The 22,523-nt window shown below is 37.0% G+C and overlaps 1 protein-coding gene across 4 annotated transcripts; it reads left to right on the top strand.

Moving 5' to 3' along the window:
- The first annotated feature begins 15,738 nt into the window (after nt 1-15,738).
- Nucleotides 15,739-20,645, top strand: LOC144996979 (bZIP transcription factor 68-like). Of its 4 annotated transcripts, none has more exons than XM_078956795.1 (13): nt 15,739-15,990; nt 16,439-16,555; nt 16,679-16,735; nt 16,836-16,913; nt 17,321-17,410; nt 17,512-17,571; nt 17,656-17,843; nt 17,991-18,045; nt 18,682-18,724; nt 18,837-19,066; nt 19,349-19,426; nt 19,829-19,954; nt 20,089-20,645. In XM_078956795.1, exons 2-13 carry the CDS (start codon nt 16,478-16,480, stop codon nt 20,206-20,208), a joined length of 1,203 nt encoding a protein of 400 aa, XP_078812921.1. In that variant the 5' UTR covers nt 15,739-15,990; nt 16,439-16,477; the 3' UTR covers nt 20,209-20,645. The 4 variants fall into 4 exon arrangements, with proteins under 4 accessions (XP_078812921.1, XP_078812918.1, XP_078812919.1 ...); XM_078956792.1 differs by having other exon boundaries at nt 15,740-15,990; nt 18,831-19,066; XM_078956793.1 differs by having other exon boundaries at nt 15,740-16,054; nt 18,831-19,066.
- Nucleotides 20,646-22,523: the final 1,878 nt, after the last annotated feature.

Genomic DNA, 22,523 nt, shown 5'->3' with positions numbered 1-22,523 from the left:
TCCATTCTTATGTGGTTAAAAGGACAACTCAAACTGTCTAGAGTAGTCCATACTCCATAGGACCAAAGTTATGGGACCAAAACTTCCAAATCTACTCATCAAAACAGATCTAAGCAAAGAACTATCAAAGGTAAGGACTTTATACCTTCAAGAAGCTAGAAAGGGTGAATAATCTTTGGATCTACAAGCTCCCTTTTGTCCAATGCTTCTCCACTAGACTTATCCTTCTTCAACGCACACCACAAACATACACACACACACAAAGTCAATATCCTTGGAAGATGGTTTAAAGTTTCAAGGTTAGCTCAAAAAGGCAATAGAGGCTGGTAAGGTGAGGGGTTTGAAGGATTTAATGAGGTTAAATAGGGTGCAAACCCTAAAAATTAGGGTTTGCCCCTGACTTGCGTATGCACTGCATACACATGGGTACACTCAACATACGTCGGGTACATCCCTACCTCATGAAAACAATGGATTATGCCCAACGTACCACATGTATGCCCTACGTACTATGACATCCCCATTTTCACGGTAAAAAAAGACCGATTTTGTTTATGCTTTATAAAAATCAGAGTACCTCTTTCAATAAAAAAATGTTGCGGAATTTGTTCCCAGTAAACATGATAAATACGTTATCAAAGCATTTCCGAACAAATGTATTTTTATTCATTTTAAAATATTTGGGATGTCATCATCAATACAGAAACATAAGCATAAATAGAACTTACATTCATTATCGCTAGTGATTTATATCTCCTTAATCTCTCAGTGTAATGTGACTTCATATCAACACCTGTGATATAAATAAATTAAGTGGGTCAGGTTAGGAAACCTGGTGAGTACATAGGGTTTTCAACCCACAATAATATAATTATTATGTTAAATATCAAACAATTAACTCAATTACCCATCTCCATTATCTTCTTTACTCTTAAGGATTTACCCTAAGAATTAGTTATTTGTCATATCCAAAATTTTACGCCAAATTTAAACTTTTCCAATCATAAATAAAACCAAATAGTATTTGTTTACATAATGTTTTCAAATCATTATTCATCAAAGTTTCCTAATAACCAGATCATAAGGATGAGGAGCGGTACGGTCACGCCTTCGCCTTGCCATGATCTCCTGAAGTAGCTGAAACAATAAACTAAAAACTGTAAGCTCGAGGGCTTAATGAGCTACCCCCAAAATACCAATACCATGCTGATAATACCATATCAGTAACAGACAATCAATAACATCCATACTGGGCCATCAGCTCGACTGGACCGCCCTGCAGGGCCTACAGTCTATCTGAATCTATCCCGAGCCTTTGGCATGATTGGACCGCCACGTGGGCCTACAGTCCCCCCGAACCGCCCATAGGGTATGTTGGCCTTCAGCACAAAGCAGGACTGCCTCAACCCAACCAACAAGCAAATAACCATGTGTGCATAATTATTATATATTGGCATATACAAACATTAAACATATCTATCTCGCCGATCAACAATCATAGAAATCTCTCGTAACTAGAGCATCGACCTAGCAGGTCACTAACATATCAATCCATACGGATCATAAGAGCATAATATACTGTCTAACCTGATGTCGATCTAGCAGATCATAACCACATGCAGCACACCATAACAATAACAACTTAAGGGTCGGTCTTGGTGCCGTAGACCCCATTGATATAGTGAGGATAACTCACCTTACAGACGTCAACTTGACAGATGAACTCCAACTCTCGGATCACTGTCAAAAACTCCACACCACCTATTACCATAATATACTCATACCCATAAGTTCCTAACCTTTCAAGGTACCCCATAAGCCAACTAATCAACCCCTGGTCAAAATCAAAGTCATCAGTCAAGGTCAACAGTCCATGTTGACCCTAACTCGCCGCGTACCCTCGGCTACTCGCCGGGTTCCTTGAAGTACTTGCCCACTCGCCGAATCACGGAGTGACACGTTGAGTTCCTTCAGTTTACGATCGAACTCTAAGGCTACTCGTTAAGTTTCCTTCTTGCAACTCGATGGTTACACACACATAGATAATTTGGGGAAACCTCAACCGACTCGCCGAGTTGTTCATACAACTCGTCGAGTTCTATGGCAATATTCATTGGACTCGCCGAGTTGTTCATCCAACCCATCGGGTCCAGGCCTATCTTCATATGACTCGCCGAGTCGACCTTGCGACTCGCTGATGGGGGTTTCATACTCAAGGAGGCTTCATACATGACCAAGCTCAGAGCTTTATGACTGTAGAACTCAAGGAGGATCCATATCTGAAGTTACAACTTAAGATCTAGCTCATATCCCACACTACCATCTCAATCAAACCATAAAAACCCTAAATCTCAACCAAATGAGATCTAGAAGGAAAATGAAGTAAAGGTGACGACTTGATACCTCCAAATGATGCTAACTAAGGTAGATTTCTGGTTCCCACGCCTTCCTTGCTCCTAGTCTCTTGCTCTCCAAGTTCTTCCTTTCCAAAAACCTCCTTTCCAAAGCTTAAGACACACAAGGATGAAGCATCACACGAATTAGGGTTTTATGAGCTCTCAAGGACTATAAAGAGCCAAAGGAGGCTTATGCTTTCTTAAATAGGGTGCAAAACCCCGGGATCTAGGGTTTCTTCTGCCATCTCCTACTCGTCGAGTTCTTCACGGACTCGACGAGTAGGCCACTAAACACGTGATGCCACCTCGCTGCTACTCGACGAGTAGGGCAAACAACTCATCGAGTAGATCTTAAAACCAAATAAACTTTCATTTAAATCAATACCTGAGAATCAGGGCGTTACATTATTCCTCGTTCATTCTTTCCTAAGGATTATCCTAAGGAATAGGCACGAAATCCATTGTTGCGAGGGTTTACTCAACAAACACTAAATCCATAGTTGCCAGGGTTTACTCAACATGCACTAAATCCATAGTTACCATGGTTTGCTCATTAAGCACTAAATCCATAACTGCCAGGGTTATCTCGTTTATTGACAATATCGTTTCCGAAAATCTACTCGCAATACATGTCAATGGGTTTCTTTCTCGTTTATCGACAATATAATTTTCGAGAATCCACTCGCAATACATGGCAATGGGTTTTTATCTCATTTATTGACAATATCGTTTCTGAGAATCCAGTCGCAATACATGTTAATGAGTTTTTAGAGTACAACTGGTGAATACACAGTTCAAATAACACCTACAGGTTACAAGCCTGCTAGTGTTCCACTGGACTGTCAAGAATAGTCCGTGGTTGTCATCCATACTCTACTAGATGACGGGGCCAACACTTGGGTAAAAGGTTTCTCTCATGGTTCACCTCTCACCCTTATCTCATGGTCTATATCACCTCTCATCGTTTCGTTTTTGTCACACAACAACTATTTCATCTACCCATGTTTTATCCAACACATTTTGTAGATATAAAATACATATACAATTTAAATCATTTAAAACATGTATAAAATCTTTCACCTATCATATACGATAAGTATACAGACAATATGCACACATAGTATGTAATTTATATTAACTACTTCATATGTGTAAGATGAAAGTAACAATGCACTCACAGCATGTAATTTTTATTAAATACTTCATATCTATGTGTAAGATAAAGTAACTATGCACTCACTTGTTAAAGTGATGATTCCAAACTCGCCACCGCTTTGCTTTTAACGATTCATCATTAACTCAAAGTCTACTTTCATGATCTATCAAGTAAGGAACAACCAGGTAGGATCATATCAAAGGTAGGGTCCGTTTGGTATACAAAGTATATTGTTTGGAAATCCCACTTTAAACAACTCACTAAATCACAGCGTAGACATCATCCCCGTAAGTAGATCAATCATTATAACGACTTTGAATCACTGATAAATCTTATTTATAGGTTCATAATAATTATATTATATTTATATATAATCTATATTTAAATTAGGGTATGCGTAGCTCACTTACAACGGGTTTTATTAAAAACCAAGCTTCACTGGAGCAACGTTTTCGAGCCGAAAAACTCTTTTTCTCGGAGCCGTTAGGAGCTCCGGGGCTTCCTTCTCGTTGTAGGGAGGTACCCTAGGCTTTAGGGGGGGGGGGGGGTTGGGGGAGTTAGAGAGAAGTTAGAGAGAGAAAGAAAGGCTTATGGTGTCAAGAAAATATGAAGGATTCATCCTTTATTTATATAGATTTTATCGTAGAGTAGCCCTAAGTTTCGTCCGTATCTTCCGCGTACGAGCTCTATTTTCTATGTTATTTATATCCACGCGTTGGTATTTACGATTACTACAACTTTCATTGTGACATCCCCAATTTCACGGCTAGAAAAGACCGATTTGTTTATGCTTTTTTTTACAAATCAGAGTGATCGTTTAAAGAAAACGGTTGCGGAATTTGTTCCCAAAATAAAATATGATAACCATTTATCAAAACATTTCTCGAAAAGAATGTATTTTCGTTAAATAATAAAAACTCGGGATGTCATGTTCGTTACAAACCAAAAAGCATAAACAATATAAAATAGACCTTACAATAGTTATTCAACTACTGATCTATAATCCAAAATCTCTCGTCAAGTCCACCAACTTATACCCTTGTGCCATTACCTGTAATGAAAAGAAAACTGAGTGGGTCAGGCTTGGGAGCCTGGTGAGCATATAGGATTTTCAACCCACAATAATATAATTATTATATGTAATCAGCAAACAATCAACCCAATTACCCATCCCCATTATCTTCTTAAGGTTTTACCCTAAGAACCCACTATCCTTCATTCATTTATTCGTAAGAAATTTGGCACGAATTCCATTGCTGCCAAAGCTTATTTATCAAGTACTAAATCCATAATTATCTGGCACTAACTCCATAGTCACCAAAGTTCACTTAACAAGCGCTAACTCCATAGTCGCCAAGGCTTACTCAACAAGCGCTAACTCCATAGTCGCCAAAGTTCATCAAATACGCACGAAGTCACATCGTCGCCAAGGTTTATACAATAGGCGCTAACTCCATAGTCACCAACTATTCCATCTACCTATGTTCTACCCAACAATTTTGTAGATATAAATACTTACACAGTTTAAATCATTTAACACCTGTATAAAACTCCAATTTCCATGCCCATCTCAAATAGACAAATAACATATAAACACATGTCACGTATTTCATGGCAAATACATCATATTTATGTGTTAGAAGAAAGTAACTACACACTCGCACATATAAACAACAATAAACATAATACACTCAAACCATACTTGTATTATTATCGTGTTTATGAAAGGTAGTATACACTCACTTGATCAGAAGATGATCGGACAGCACTACGACTTGCAGAAGTAGTATTCTTCGGTAGATCTGGAAGATCTCCACAAAAATTGAACTTCTCGCGGGCAGAACTTCGGCTCGGGAACCGCACTTCTCGGGATCTTCGGGATCTCGGGACTTGCTTCGGGGGTCGAGAATAATACCGGGGCTTCGAGGTATTTCTGGCACGCAAATCGATGCAAAACGGGAGAGAGAATGGAGAAAAATAGCAAAGAAACCGACTGCCCTCGCATCCTATTTATAGGAGGCTAATGCCTCGCAGTACGCGGGGCGTACAGGCCCGAAATCATCATTGCGTTCGTCATCCGAAGCCACTTGATGCGAGTGTCGACATCCTCGGTGTACGCGGGGCGTACTTCGGATGAGTCCGATGACTCGTCCTCGGATAATACCGGAATTTTCAATTAAATTTAAATACAAATTATTTAATAAACTTCGGAAATTCATATCTTCTTCATACAAACTCCGTTTTCGATGTTCTTTATATCCACGTGAAGGTGAGACTACGCTCTACAACCTTCGTTTAGACTTCGTCGGCTAATTTTGACTTTATTTTTATTATTTATTTTTAATAGGTCGGGACAAAAAATTTCGTTATAAATTCATAACTTCTTCGTTTGACGTCCGTTCTTGCCTAACTTTTTATCGTTTTGATACAAACAACGAGATCTTCGATTCTCGTTTAGATCGCTAAGGCTAAATATCACTCTAACTTAAATTCACTTTTTACGTCATTCAGCGTTGTGCCGGTTCTGTCGCGAAACTTTAACAAGTCATAACTTCTTCGTTATAACTCGGATTTTGGCGTTCTTTATATGCACGGAAACCTTGTAACATATACTACAATTTAGTTAGGATTATTCATCCTAAATAATCTTCTATCAAAAAATCATTTTTGACGCTTATTGTCTCTAAATTGACTAGCCCTGATCTACGGGCGTTACAATTATCTCCCCCTTAGGATGATTACGTCCCGGAATCATCAACGAAATAGGATTTGTATACCGACTCCATAAGTTATCTCTCCATTCTAAGTAATAACCTTGATGCTCAACCCTACATCTGCTCTTCGTACTACGTTGGACTTTAGATCGACATCTTTAAGTTACAAAATAAATCCTTATTGTGGACTCCTTTTTCTTCTAAGGATAAATACATTCATTTATCTATTGTAACTAACCGATGGGTCGTGCCCCGATGACCTCTCATCGCGGTCGGACTCAATTAATATGACCACTAGGGTCGGAATAACCATCATCCTACTAGTCATTACCGAAACAAGGGAAATGACAAACTTGAATAAAACAAAATCAATTACTAGCTTCTTGATAACCTTGTGACTTCCCCTGATCCAAGCGTGAGTCTTGTGCTTCCGGTAGTATAGATCTCTACTACCATTCACACCTACTCATACTCATCCCAAGTATTGTCTCGCAGTTAACCAAGTCACCATACATAAATCATATAATCATTCAACACATCAGATAACAAAACCAGGGTTTATATTAAATCTTGAAACTATTACACAAAAGTTCAAGTTCACCCTATACTACGCCTCTAGCAAGCTATGCTTCCTGATACAGACTTTATATATTAATTTGAAGTCTTCATCTTTTAATCCTCCCATCCTTTTCTGCTTCGTTGAGGAACATGTTGAATGCCCCTTGGTTGTGGAGGCGTGTTTTTCTGTGGGCAGTCTTTAGAAATATGACCTTCTTCGTTACACCTATAGTACACCTTCTTGATAGGTGCGCACTTGTTGGCGTAGTGCCCTGTCTTCCCACATTTGTAGCAAGTCATCTCCTCGCTACATTTCCCGAAGTGTTTCTTCTTACACTTCTCACACCACTTAGCTTCATCTCTTCCCCCATATTTCGAGAATTTACTTTCTTTGTCGATTATTGAAGATCCTTCACGCTTCCTTTTCTCTCCAACTTCAACTCTTTCCAGACCCTTTCCTTTTATTTGGGTCTCAACATTCTTTGCTGCCCAGATGGCGGCTTTCAGAGTGGTTGCTTGTTTGACTATCGGACCAAAGTCCGTTGGTAATCCTTTGGAAAACTTGTTGACCTTGGAAAGCTCAGTTGGAATTAGGTGTGGAATAAGCTTCATCTTCTCCGTAAAGCTCGTAGCGTATTCAGTAACGCTCAATTTTCCTTTCTTCAGATTCTGGAACTCATTGTTGATTTCCAGAAGATCTTGCTCAGAGCAGTATTGCAATTTCAGTTGCACCACGAATTCTTCCCAAGACATATTGCTAGCTTCCCTCTTGGGCATCGAACCAGCCAGTAACTTCCACCAGCTCAATACTCCAGATTTTAACAGAGGGATTACAAGAGCGGTCTTCTGTCTGTTGCTACACTCGCAACTTTCAAACATTGTCTCCATTTCGGAGATCCAGTCCATGACTTGCACCGATGTCGGGCTCCCAGAACGACATGGTGGTTTGGATGCCATGAATTCCTTGTACTTGCATCCATGTCCATCATTTCCTCTATCCTGGTTGTTTTGGCGAACTATTGGTGGGTTGGCTTGACCAACGGTCCCACTGTAGTTTCCTCCTTCAGACTACCCTCCATTTACTTCGGTCTCTTCAACTTGAATTGACAATTCCTCGCGATTCTGCCTGATCAGACGTCTGTTTTCTTCCATCTGATTATTCAACATTGCCTGGATCATTACTTGAACTTCGGCCATTGTCATTGGTTCAGGCACTGCTGCTACAACAGGTATTTGTTCAATTACTGGTATTTGATTCCTGTTTTCATCAGCATTTCCAACTCCACTCCTCGTTCTCACCATTTTTGATCTATACACCGAATAAGGTGAAATTAGATCCTTAGTCACGATAGATATTCAAATCATCCTTATCGCTCCGAAACGTTTACATGTTAGCTCTAATATCGTAGACGCACGCTTAGAATCCTAAACACATAAGGTTTCCAGATCCGGTCGGCAACAGACCATAGATCCGAACAATTAACATCATATATGGCAAACATATAACAATTAGCACATAATAGCATTTTAGGCAATTTTCCTAAAATAAAATAGTGCCTGTGTCAATTTAGGTGTACTACCTAAAATATAATGGACACACTCAACTCACAATCATTGCTTAGCATTCTAAGTTTAAGTCTAGAAATAAATCCATATTCCTAGTTCGCTTAAACTAATGCTCTGATACCAACTGTGACATCCCCAATTTCACGGCCAGAAAAGACCGATTTGTTTATGCTTTTTTTTATAAATTAGAGTGATCGTTTAAAGAAAACGGTTGCGGAATTTGTTCCCAAAATAAAATATGATAACCATTTATCAAAACATTTCTCGAAAAGAATGTATTTTCGTTAAATAATAAAAACTCGGGATGTCATGTTCGTTACAAACCAAAAAGCATAAACAATATAAAATAGACCTTACAATAGTTATTCAACTACTGATCTATAATCCAAAATCTCTCGTCAAGTCCACCAACTTATACCCTTGTGCCATTACCTGTAATGAAAAGAAAACTAAGTGGGTCAGGCTTGGGAGCCTGGTGAGCATATAGGGTTTTCAACCCACAATAATATAATTATTATATGTAATCAGCAAACAATCAACCCAATTACCCATCCCCATTATCTTCTTAAGGTTTTACCCTAAGAACCCACTATCCTTCATTCATTTATTCGTAAGAAATTTGGCACGAATTCCATTGCTGCCAAAGCTTATTTATCAAGTACTAAATCCATAGTTATCTGGCGCTAACTCCATAGTCACCAAAGTTCACTTAACAAGCGCTAACTCCATAGTCGCCAAGGCTTACTCAACAAGCGCTAACTCCATAGTCGCCAAAGTTCATCAAATACGCACGAAGTCACATCGTCACCAATGTTTATACAATAGGCGCTAACTCCATAGTCACCAACTATTCCATCTACCTATGTTCTACCCAACAATTTTGTAGATATAAATACTTACACAGTTTAAATCATTTAACACCTGTATAAAACTCCAATTTCCATGCCCATCTCAAATAGACAAATAACATATAAACACATAGCACGTATTTCATGGCAAATACGTCATATTTATGTGTTAGAAGAAAAGTAACTACACACTCGCACATATAAACAACAATAAACTTAATACACTCAAACCATACTTGTATTATTATCGTGTTTATGAAAGGTAGTATACACTCACTTGATCAGAAGATGATCGGACAGCACTACGACTTGCAGAAGTAGTATTCTTCGGTAGATCTGGAAGATCTCCACAAAAAATGAACTTCTCGCGGGCAGAGCTTCAGCTCGGGAACCGCACTTCTCGGGATCTTCGGGATCTCGGGACTTGCTTCGGGGATCGAGAATAATACCGGGGATTCGGGGTATTTCTGGCATGCAAATCGATGTAAAACGAGAGAGAGAATGGAGAAAAATAGCAAAGAAGCCGACTTCCCTCGTGTAGCACCTGGTTCCTGGTATGTAAATCTTATTTGAGTATTCCCATTTTTTTTAGCCTTGGACTCGGCGAGTCATAGATCCGACTCGCCGAGTAAAGACGGGACCCGGGACACGTTTAAGTTGGCGACTCGGTGAGTCCATATCCTGGACTCGGCGAGTCACCGTTGTTGGATGAAACCCTAAGTTTCAGGGGTTTGCACCCTATTTAAACATCATATCCGCCCCATGCCAGCCCCCATTCACCCCCAGAGCTCCCAACCCTCGTTCTAAGCTTGTTCCTTGGGAGTTTGAGGCTATTGTGTGTGTTCTTGAAGGTTTTGAGGCAAGAAAGGGAAGTAGATCATGAAAAAGGAAAGGAATCTAGACATCTTTGCACTCTTTCAACAGTTTCCTTGAGGTATAATCCGTTTTTCCCCTGTTTCTATGCTTATTACTTCATGAAAGTCATTCTTGAGCCAATCCCCAAGTTTGTATGTGCAAGTTATCTCGTAATAGGCTGATCGGCCCTTAGATCTAGGCATGGTTGAGCTCCAGGAGCTCAGATTTGTTGCCTTTATGGACCCTCATTGCATGAAGACCCTAGATCTACCCTATTGAGTACATTTTGAACCCTAAAACCCTCATGGGTGAATATCTACACGTAAAGTTGGAAACTTTACGTGTGATTCGTGTTCTAGGAGTCCAGATCTGTGAATGGCATGGACTGGAATCGAGCAAATCTGTGTATTTTGTAGGTGCATGGCAACGACTCGGCGATTCGTTCATGTGACTCGGCGAGTCTGCTCGCGAGTGTCCGAATTTGTCCCCTTTTCGTAGTGTCGAGTGTGCAGTGAGTCACAGGGTGTGACTCAGTGAGTTGGAAGTCGAACTCATCTATGGAGGAACTCGGCGAGTCGATTCCCTGACTCGGCGAGTTCAAGGCAATCTCCTTAGATCAAGAACAGACTCGACGAGTTGTTCATACAACTCGGCGAGTCTCCGCATAAGTGTTCATCGGATGAAGATGAACTCGACGAGTTGTTCATACAACTCGGCGAGTAGGATGAAGGACTTGAATGTCATTTTAGAAGAAGAACTCGTCGAGTCATAGCCTAACTCGACGAGTAGTAACAGGGACTCAGGACAATCGTCTGGATAGGAACTCGGCGAGTTGGAGAGCCAACTCCGCGAGTCGGGTCAACTGAAAGTTGACTCTGACTTTGACTTAGGGCTAGACCTGGGGTTAAATGGTCATTTTACCCAAAGGACAGTTAGCAGTGTTTGATTGAGTATGTTGTGGGAATTGCAGCCGGAGGATTTCCGGAGCAGCAGCAGCAGCAGTCAGTTAGTTCCCGATCAGTTCAGCAACTACTTTGAGGTGAGTTACCTTCCAGTAGCGGGGGGTCTAGGGCCACAATGCCGGCCCACCAGTAGGAGTCGTATGTTCGATGATTGTCTTTGTGATATCATCTTGGTTGCTACTACCTATTATGTTATATGTTAGCATGATACGTTATATGTGATAGTAGTGGAGTTCGGTTGTTAGGACCGAAGGGTAGTCGGACACCCCAGAAATGTCTGACAGTATGTGATGATATGTTTGTATGCTGGCCTGTTATGTTATACGATAGAGGTAGTAGGAGGGGACCAGTCCCCGAGGATCGGTTGTTAGGAACGATGGGTAGTCAGCACCCCAGAATGGCTTGACACAGGTAGGACGGCACCCCAGAATGGCCGTATGGGTAGGTCGGCACCCCAGAATGGCCGTACCGGGTAGTTAGGCACCCCAGAATAGCCTGGCAGTATGTATGTTATGTGTTTGTATGGTATGTGGTACGATGGGGGAACTCACTAAGCTTTGTGCTTACGTTTTACAGTTTTGGTTTCAGGTACCTCTTCTTCGAAGGGGAAGGAGCTGGCGCGGTAGCGGCACATCATGCACACACTCTGGTTTCCGCATTTACGAGATTCACTGGGATTTGTACTCTGATATTTTGATGGGTTGTATGGTTTGGCTTTTTAAACATGGTTTACGTTGTGTTATGGTTTGATCAAACAATGTTTTTAATTACTAATGTTTTCTAAAGTAATGTTTTTAAACGAAATTTTCGGACGTGAAAATTGGGTCGTTACACCTCGCATCCTATTTATAGGAGGCTGATGCCTCGCAGTACGTGGGGGCGTACAGGTCCGAAATCGTCACTGCGTTCGTCATCCGAAGCCACTTGATGCGAGTGTCGACATCCTCGGTGTACGCGGGGCGTACTTCGGATGAGTCTGATGACTTGTCCTCGGATAATACCGGATTTTTCAATTAAATTTAAATAAAAATTATTTAATAAACTTCGGAAATTCATATCTTCTTCATATGAACTCCGTTTTCGATGTTCTTTATATCCACGCGAAGGCGAGACTACGCTCTACAACCTTCGTTTAGACTCCGTCGGCTAATTTTGACTTTATTTTTATTATTTATTTTTAATGGGCCGGGACAAAAAATTTCGTTATAAATTCATAACTGCTTCGTTTGACGTCCGTTCTTGCCTAACTTTTTATCGCTTTGATACTAACAACGAGATCTTCGATTCTCGTTTAGATCGCGAAGGCTAAATATCACTCTAACGTAAATTCACTTTTTACGTCATTCAGCTTTGTGCTGGTTCTGTCGCGAAACTTTAACAAGTCATAACTTCTTCGTTATAACTCGGATTTTGGCGTTCTTTATATGCACGGAAACCTTGTAACATATAATACAATTTAGTTAGGATTATTCATCCTAAATAATCTTCTATCAAAAAGTCATTTTTGACGCTTATTGTCTCTAAATTGACTAGCCCTGATCTACGGGCATTACATTCATTTAGACCCCGTCGGCTAATTCTCATTGTATCTCAGATTTACAAAACTGTATCGAATTCGCTGTGCTTGAAGAGTAGAGACTAAGTTTTGTCCATATCTTTCGCATACGAGCTCTATTCTCGACGTTATTTATATCCACGCATTGGTATTTACAAGTACTACAACTTTCATTTAGACATCGTTGACTAATTCTTATTCTATCTCAGACTTACAAAACTGTATCGAATTCGCTGCGCTTGAAGAGTAGAGATTAAGCTTCGCCCATCTCTTTTGCATACGAGCTCCGTTTTCGACTGTCTTTTTATTGTTTAAATCCTATTAACGATATCTTCATTTATTGTTTAAATTATTTTGGCTAAAAATCGACCGATCTAAAATTCGAATTTTCGAGCTGTGCACTGTTATGCTAAATCTTAGAAAAATCATAATTTCCTCATACGAAGTCAGATTTGGACATTCTTTTTATGCACGTTCTCGTTTTAATGTATACTACAACTTTTGTTTAGATCACTAAGGCTAGAAAGTATTTTATCGTAAATTCACTTTTTACGATTCCCGGTGTCGTTCCGGTTTTGCCGTAAAACTTCGACGGGTCATAAATTATTCGTTATAATTTGGATTTCGGCGTTCTTTATATGTACGAAACCCTTATGACATATACTATAAGTAATCTTCTATTAAAAAGTAATTTTGACACTTATTGTCTCTAAATTGACTAGCCTAAATCTGCGGGCGTTACACGTACTCGAGCCCCAATCGTCCAAATGAAGGAAAAAGATTGCTAAGAGTTTTACCTGACGATTCGGGCGTTACAATTCTCCTTCACTTGAATCAGACTTCGTCCTCAAAGTCTGCTGTGACAAATAACCCTGGGTAATGCTCCCTCATTTCTTCTTCAGACTCACATCTCCACTCAGAATCCTTCCGGTGCTGCCAATGCACCTTTACCAAACCCACAACCTTGTTCCTCAAGGTTTTAGTCTTCTGGTCAGGGATCGCCACCGGTCACTCAATGTCATTCAGGCGGTCGTCCACCTAAGTATCCTCCAATGGAACCACTACGTAATCATCAACTAAACACATTCGCAGCTGAGAGACGTGAAAAGTACTGTGAATCTGACTGAGTTCCTCCAGAAGGTCTAAACGGTGTGCCACCCTACCTACCAGGGCTAAAATCCTAAGATGACCAATGTATCTGGGTCCTAGCTTGCCCCGCTTCCTGAATCGGATGCCACCTTTCCAAGGTGAGACCTTCAGGAGTACCATATTCGCGACTTGGAACTCCAAGTCTGACCAACGTTTGTTTGCGTAACTCTTCTACGACTTTGCATTATCTGAAGTCTACCACGAACCTTCTGAATCATCTTAGTCGTCTTGAGTGCCACCTCGGTAATCCTCATGACCCGCTAGCCGACCTCGCCGCAACATATCAGGGTCCCACCTAAAATGATATTGTCGGTTAATCCACATCACAACATATAACATATACGATATGGAGCAATATAATGCATACCGCCGTCTATTAGCTCTCATTATCTTCCACTACAAACATGTATTCTAATAAAACCATTACATATTCCCATTTTCACTAACAAAATATAGATTGACAACCTTTAAATAATTTCTAAACAATATCTATAAAATAGACCAATAATGATCTATAAAGTTGATTTTAATTACTTTGGAATGTCTTTATAGTATACTCTACAATCCAAACTACAATAATATTAGTTGTAACGTACTATATAAAGAATATACGATACCAAATTTTGAAATTACTATATGTCATCTCTTTAACCAACCAACAACTCAACTCATAAGTAGTGTGTAATGAACATTTCGAAGAAGTAGTTATTTTTTCAATTCTGAAATAAGACAATTTCTTTTGGGTAAATGGCACAAAAAAATACTCTTTTTACACATAAATTCGATTTTGACACCGTGTTTTTTTATGTCAATTTTGACACTGTGTTTTCCAATTTGTTACAATTGTGACCACTTGACCGGTTAACCAGATTACATACTGACGTGTCAGTTTTGATGACATGGCATGCTGACGTGTCAAAATTGATTTTTTTTCCACAAAAAACACAAAGTTTTCACCTTTTTTTTTTCGATTTTGACACTAAGTCTAATTTTTTATTTTAATTTTGACACTATGTTTTTTTGTTCCAATTGAACATCATTTATCAAATTTTGTTCAATTTTGTTTATTTTTCATTTGAACCCGTATAAATATATTTTTTATTACATTTTAAACCGTAAAAACATATGTTTTTCGTTTAAAAACCACATTTTTATTTAAATACAATGTGTGTTTTTTCTTACATTCAAAACATTAGTTATATCATGAGAATCAAACTAACCATAAACTTCTAATAGGATGTAAAAATTTGATGAGTTACAAACTTGATATCTGAGTTTTGATCGACTACACGCCTTCAAACCTCCAAACACATTTTAAAGTTGCATATTCAATCTAAAATACAATTTTTATATAACTAATACATATTTAAATATAAAGATATGGTTTGAGTGTAAAAAAATGTATTTATACAAAACTATGGTTTTTAAATGAAAAAAAACATATATATACGGTTTAAATGTATTAAAAAATATTTATACGGTTTCAAATAGAAAATTGTTAACATTGAACAAAATTGAAAAAAATAATGTTCGATTTGGAACAAAAAAACTTGATGTCAAAGTTGAAAGAAAAAACTAAACTTAGTGTTAAAATCGAAAAAATGAAAACTTAGTGTTTTTTGTGAGAAAAAGAAAATTCAATTTTGACATGTCAGCATGCCACGTCATCAAAACTGACACGTTATCATGCTACGTCAGCATGTAACCTGGTTAACCGGTCAAGTGGTCAGAATTGTAACAAATTGAAAAACACAGTGTTAAAATTGACACAAAAAATAACACGGTGTCAAAATCGAAATTCTGTGTAAAAATAGTATTTTTTTATGTTATTTACCCTTATTTTGTTAATTAACTCCTATATATTAATTTGTTTAATCGATATTCCAAAATACAAAACAATTTTAAAATTTAATGTAAAAATATACTATTTTAATATTTTTTTTATTATGTTATGGGCTACACCTAAATCCACCCGTTGAAACAAACTCAACGCTTGATCAATCACTTTCTAGTCACAATCACCTTGCATCAATTCGTAGCTCGCTCGTGAAACAGAGACGACTCTACATACCTGCATCGACGCGAATTTGAATTCGATCTCTCCAGAAAACCCACCTTCTCATATCTGTCCGTTTAATCTTTCTGTGATTAGGGTTTCGAGCTTGATCTAGGTTGTAATTGCAATTGCAAAGAGCTCGGTGTGTTTGATTTTCTGTTCGCAAGGTTTTCCGGTAATTCGATTCATCTAAAGCTCATAATTAAGCGACATGAATGGTGAACCTCAGTGCAGTTTATGTAGGGTTCTTGATTAGTTACTTCAAATCTCTTTCCCTTATGTTTATATTGTGAAATTTTCGGGGAAAGTCAGTTCCCTTTTCTAAATGAAAGTATAATACCTTCTGGTGTGATGTCACCTTCGACTTTGATGAACGATAATGCCATTTCCTGGCATCGGAATTCGATCAAATTCCCATACACGCCGATTTAGGAAGTTTTTTTTTTATTTCTTACTGTATAAGAGTCTGATTTATGTTTTGAGAGGACCAATTCAAATGTGCAGAATTAGAGCTTCCAGTCCAATTCAGACGAATCTGTAACCCTACCTTCTTCAAATTGCAAATCCTTTTATGTTTTTCTTATTTCTATCTATTAATGTATGTTTTCTCAAATCCATTGCAGGATGGTTGTAGGATACTTCAAGCTGTACTCCTTTGAGTAATGGGAAGCAGTGAGATGGATAAACCCGCCAAGGAGGCAAAAGACTCCACAAAGGAGCCAAAGACACCAAATTCCCAAGTGAATTTCTTTCTCTTTATCCATTTTTAGGCTTATAAAGGCATTGTTGCATAAACATGTTTCATATTTATGTAGCTACAATGTACTTTGGTAACATGGATTTATCTTGTATACTTTATTCAGGAGCAGACTTCAGGTACTGCCACTGGTACAGTCAATCCAGATTGGACAGGGTTTCAGGTTTCATCTCAAAAAATCTCAACTTTGATAATTTGGTCTTCTTAAGATTTGGGATATTTTACTAAATCTAGGTGGTATATAAATTATAAAACTTGAACAGCCTTATCCTCATATGCCTCCACATGGGTACATGGCATCAAGCCCTCAAGCTCCTCCCCCATACATGTGGGGGGTTCAGGTACTTTGCTTTACAGATTCTTAATTTAGATTATATCTATATTCATCTCACAATTACTATTCATCAGGGAACAATGAATCAACATTGTTGCCACAAAAGAAAAAAAAAATGATTTTCCTTGATGTTTTGTAAGATAAGCTTAAATAGATTATTACAATCTTTAATGAGAAAGGCCATGCATTTGACTTTTTTAAACTCTACCAGTTATTTGGATAACATTGTTGAATCATAGATTCTCAATGCAAGAATATTCAACATAAATAGTTCCAAGTTCCAACTAAACATTATTGAATTATAAAAAAAAGAACTCCTATTTAGCATAGAGAACATATTACTTTTTAGTTTTTAGTCATTTCATCCTCAAATTATTTTCCATTTTTTTTTCTGATACCTATGTGCAATTGCAGCATCTTATGCCACCTTATGGTACCCCACCTCATCCATATGTTGCAATGTATCCCCCTGGTGGCATTTATGCTCATCCATCTATGCCTCCGGTATCTTCTTATTAATCATAATAATATATTAATATCCTAAATTCTTTACTTTCTAAAATACAATAATTATAAACTTCATTATGTATTTACTATTTAACCAGGGGTCATATCCTTTCAGTCCATATGCAATGCCTTCTCCAAATGGTGTTGTTGAGGCTTCCGTGAGTTGCCTAAATTCATATGATTTTTTTTTCTAGAGTGAAAAATAATTAACTTTTTGATTATGAAATTTGAATTCCATGTAGGGTAATAATACTCCTGGAAATACAGAAATTGATGGTAAGTCACCAGATGGGAAGGAAAAAGAAAAAGAAAAAGAAAAACTTCCAATTAAAAGGTCAAAGGGTAGTCTTGGAAGTTTAAATATGATTACTGGCAAAAATAATGAACAGAGTAAAACTGGTGCATCTGCTAATGGAGTTTACCCTAAAAGGTATAGTGAGTATATATATTAGTTATGTGTATATAAATTTGGATGAAACTCTGGAATTTGTTTTATTTTGATTATTTATAATAGTGAGTTTTACTTTATATTAATCTTTCTGAAATTAGTTCTATTTTGTTGATATTGGATTTTCAGTGCTGAGAGTGGAAGTGAAGGTTCAAGTGCAGGAAGTGATGGGAATTCTGAAAATGTAGGTATCATTGCAAACTACTTTTTTACATTTTACATGTTTATATATATATATATATATATATATATATATATATATATATATATTCACACCCTGAAGATTAAATTTACTGTGTTATGTGTTTTATTTTTCATTTTTTATATAGGCTATCTATGCTAAAGAAACACTTAAATACCTAATTCTGAGAAAAAGGAAATAGCATTTGTTGTGGTGTTCTTGGGCCATTTTGGAAATCAGAAAAATAGAAAAGGAGAAACAAATAAAAGATGAAAATGGAAGATGTTTGGTCATAAAAATCTTCTTCAGTGTGAAAAAAAAAAACAAAATTAGATAAGTTAGTTTTTCAATGTTACTTTAATACTTATCTTTGTTGTTAAAAGAAGTATTTGTTTATTAATATTTGGTTCATTATAATAATTGTCGATTTGAGAGCTGTAAAATGATTTTATTTAACATTTTACAATAACATATAAGAATGAAATTACAATTATGACATTCTTTAGAACCAGAAAAATCTAAATTTAGTTCGAGTATTCTTGTTTATTTAGCTGTATTACAATGTATATGTGCAATCTATATGTATATTGTCTTTTTATGTTCAATAATATATATTTTTTTGTGTAATAAAATTTTCAGGATTCACAAATGAAGTCAGGATCCAGGCAAGATTCAATTGAAGGTTTGATTCAATGAGTGTCTTATACTTATAATACTCTAGTCATCACTTTTCTTTTGGTTTATGTTTACTAAAGCAACTTGTGTATAATATTACAATGACTTTTTAGCTACAGGGGAAGCTTCCCAAAATGGAAATTCGGGACATGTTTCTCAAAATGGAGGACCAAATGTGGGCAACAACCAAACAATGGTTGTGGGCCCCACAACCAACTTAAATATTGGTATGGATTACTGGAGTGGGACAAATTCCTCCAATGTTCATGGGAAGCTTACTTCTGCTCCAGTTGCAGGGGGGCTGGTTACTACAGGTTCAAGGGACATGCAGTTGCAGCCTTGGCTTCAGGTTCTCATTTTTTATTTTGTATGATGAGATTGAGTATGAGGCTATTTACGTCTTTTTCCACAGAAATACCCTTTTCAAATCCTATTATTAGCATTGTATTTGTAGCATGGTTGTTTTTTTCATTTTATCATCAAAATTGTTGTTTGTTGTGTAATGTTTGTTATGTATTTTCTGGCCATGTGTGGATAAATTTATGTTTAGTAATTATTTATATATAAGTTTCATAATTTTACATCAGTTTTTAAAAGTCTTATTCATTTATTGTTTGATGCTTTATTTCAGGATGAAAGGGAGCTAAAAAGACAGAGAAGGAAGCAATCTAATAGGGAATCTGCTCGTAGATCCAGATTGCGCAAACAGGTAGTGAATTGCACAAAATAGCAACATACTTTACTTATATAGAATATACTTTATTATATAATTATAATTATAATCGTAATTTACTTGTATTTTTATATATATTTTTTACCAATAGTAGGAATATCTAACATGAACTATTAAAACTACTCTTTTATTTATCCATAATAGCAACATACTTAAAGGACATTGCCATATGTAACATGAAATTATAAAATGTATACTTTATTTTATATTTTTATTTATTAATTATAGCAATATGTAACATGAAGCTTGTAAACATTCATGTTATATATATTGCTATGATCAGTAAATAAAATGTAAGTACATTGCTATTATGAGTAAAAAACAAATTACATTACCCATATTGATAACGAATAATAACATCTATTTTTGTGGGGTCAGGCGGAATGTGATGAGCTGGCGCAACGGGCAGAAGTTTTAAAGGATGAAAATTCTTCGCTTAGAGCAGAAGTGGGTCGCCTTAGAAGCGAGTATGAGGAGCTTCTTGCTCAAAATGCGTCTCTTAAGGTAACTATATTAATTAAATTAAATATAACATTAATAATTTAACATTAGTAAATTAGTAATAGAGTAAAACATTGTTGTATAAATTAATAAAAAGGTAAGATATTGTGTAATAATTGCACTCATTTTTTTTGCAGGAACGACTAGGGGAGACTCCCGGGCAAGAAGACTTGACCTCTGATGGGACCGAACAACAAACGGGCAGCAAAGATCATCCGGGCAGGCAGATAGAACTTGCCCAAAGTCATCATCAATGAACTTCCACCTTTCCCAAGTTGCCCGGGAGCTTAACTTAACGAAAAATTAGCAAACAAAAAAACCGTGTTTTACGTAGTAATAGAGTTCACATTAAGACCGGACAGACCGGACCACACTATTTGGTCCTGGTCCGGTCTTGCTAGACTCAGACCAGTTTGGTTAGATTCAGACTGGTCTGGCTAGTGTCTTAGATATGCAAAATAACTATCAAATTAATTGTTGTCATCCAATGTTCTTGATCGGCCTATCTTTTAAGGTCCGATGAGCCCGGATGATATGTAGAACTGTAGTGTGAAATTACTCCTGTACCCTTTGTATTGCTAAAAAGGGTGTTGGTATCTAATTATTTTTCAACATTTTATGTACTAAATATGATCAAATATGATTGTGGTTTGTGAGTTGCAGTTGGGTTATTTGAGTGCTTTGGTTAGATCGATATTATCTTTTGATGAGTTATGGTTGATTTTAGTTAAAACGTCACATTAGTTAAAATGTCACATTAGTCCTTGGGCTTGCTAAAGATCAATTATTAAATGTACTGTTTTGTACTAGATTCTATATTAAACCGGAGATGTGAGACACTAGCAACCATATCTAATTAAGTGATTGAATTACATTAAGATTTAGTCAAAAAATAAAAAAATATAAGTTTGACTTGTATTGAATTTTACTTAGTCAAGATATGCTGAAAGTTTTAACTTACTATAGCCCTCCATAACTCTCTCTCCTGCCTTGTAAAATTTCATGTAAAGCGATTCTTGAGGTCTCTTGAAAAGCTTAAGTAGGTGCCCTGTAGACAATCTTGAAAGGCTTAAGTGGATGCTTTGTAGACGCCTCTGGAAAAACATAAGTGGATGTCTTTTGGACGCCTCTAGAAAGCCTCGAGTAGATGCATTCTATGCATTTTGGACGACTATGAAAAAGCATAAATGCTTGCCTTATGCAATCCTCTTGAAAGGCTTAAGTGGATGTCTTTTGGATTCTCTTAGAAGAACTTGAGTGGTTATTTTTAGTAGGAATCGAATTGGTACGGTATCATTTTTTTTATCTTCAAACTACGTACCGTACCAATTATAGTTGACAGAAAAATTTAACTAGCAGTACCGTACCAACTATACATGATATCAATTTATTTAACTACCAAAAAATTTGGTTGATACGTACTGGTATTAGTATATACCAAAAACTTTAACTAATTTTTATATTTTAAGTTTGACACTTGATTTATTATATTGGGCTTCACATTGTAATCATCAACAGTGGCTAGAAAATTTTCCAAAATCAAAAACAAAATAATCAAAAAAAATTGCTATCGAGGTTTATTATAGTTTATACGCATAAAAAAATAAAATAACTATCATGTACAATGCAAAGTAAATGTATTCACCCATCACGTTGTTATACGGTAATACACGACTGTTTCACCTCTTGATTGTAAACATTATCTATAAAGAAATAACAAAAAATGATACACTAGTCTAAAAAGTGGTTAGTTAATTGTTTTTAATTTTCTTGTTTTGAGTAACGTATACGTAATGCTGTTTACAGACTTGCTACTCTTAATTGAAACATAAAAATGTGATAATATTTCTTCACACACACACACACACACACACATATATATATATATATGAATTGTTTGGTACGGTACAATCGTGATATTCAAAATTTTGTACCGTTACGGTATCAAGTTAACTTAATTGGCATAGTAATACCAGTCAAACGTATTGGCTATCAAACATATTGACTATCAATTTAATTGGTTCACTTGGTAACATGTTAGTTGGTAACATGTTGATTATATGTGGTATATATTTGTGAGTCTTAACTTTGAGGACACATTCTAGAAATGATTGCCCTTAGGAATTTCCAGAAGGTGGGGCACCTTATGTATACATTAGTATCCGGAAACCATTTTGTTAAAATAAAGACAAAACTTCAAAAATGGTCCCTGTGGTTTCCAGAAATATCAAGTTAAGTCCCTAAGTTCAAAAAACCTCACAGATGGTCCCTGTGGTTTCAAAACTTTTAACAAATGGTCCCTCCGGCTCACTCCGTTAGCATTTCACCGTTAACTCATTTTTTAATAAAATATTGCAGGGGTAATTTCGTCATTTCAGTTGTAACCTCCTCTCTTTAAAAGAAATTGCATGTCCGATTTTTGGGCAAATCCTTTAGCTTCATCAGTTGATCATCTCTCCTCCTTTCCACTGTTGCTCGACCGTTGCACCCTTCACGACATCCAATCGCTTCTGATTCAAAGATGGTGACTTGCAGATGTGGGAATGAAGCAACGAAGATCACTTCATGGACG

This window comes from Lactuca saligna, chromosome 5 (genome assembly GCF_052625555.1).
Source record: "Lactuca saligna cultivar CGN05327 chromosome 5, ASM5262555v1, whole genome shotgun sequence".
Lineage (NCBI taxonomy): Eukaryota > Viridiplantae > Streptophyta > Magnoliopsida > Asterales > Asteraceae > Lactuca > Lactuca saligna.
Note: the sequence above shows the minus strand (reverse complement) of the source record. Positions and strands in the feature narration are given on the sequence as shown.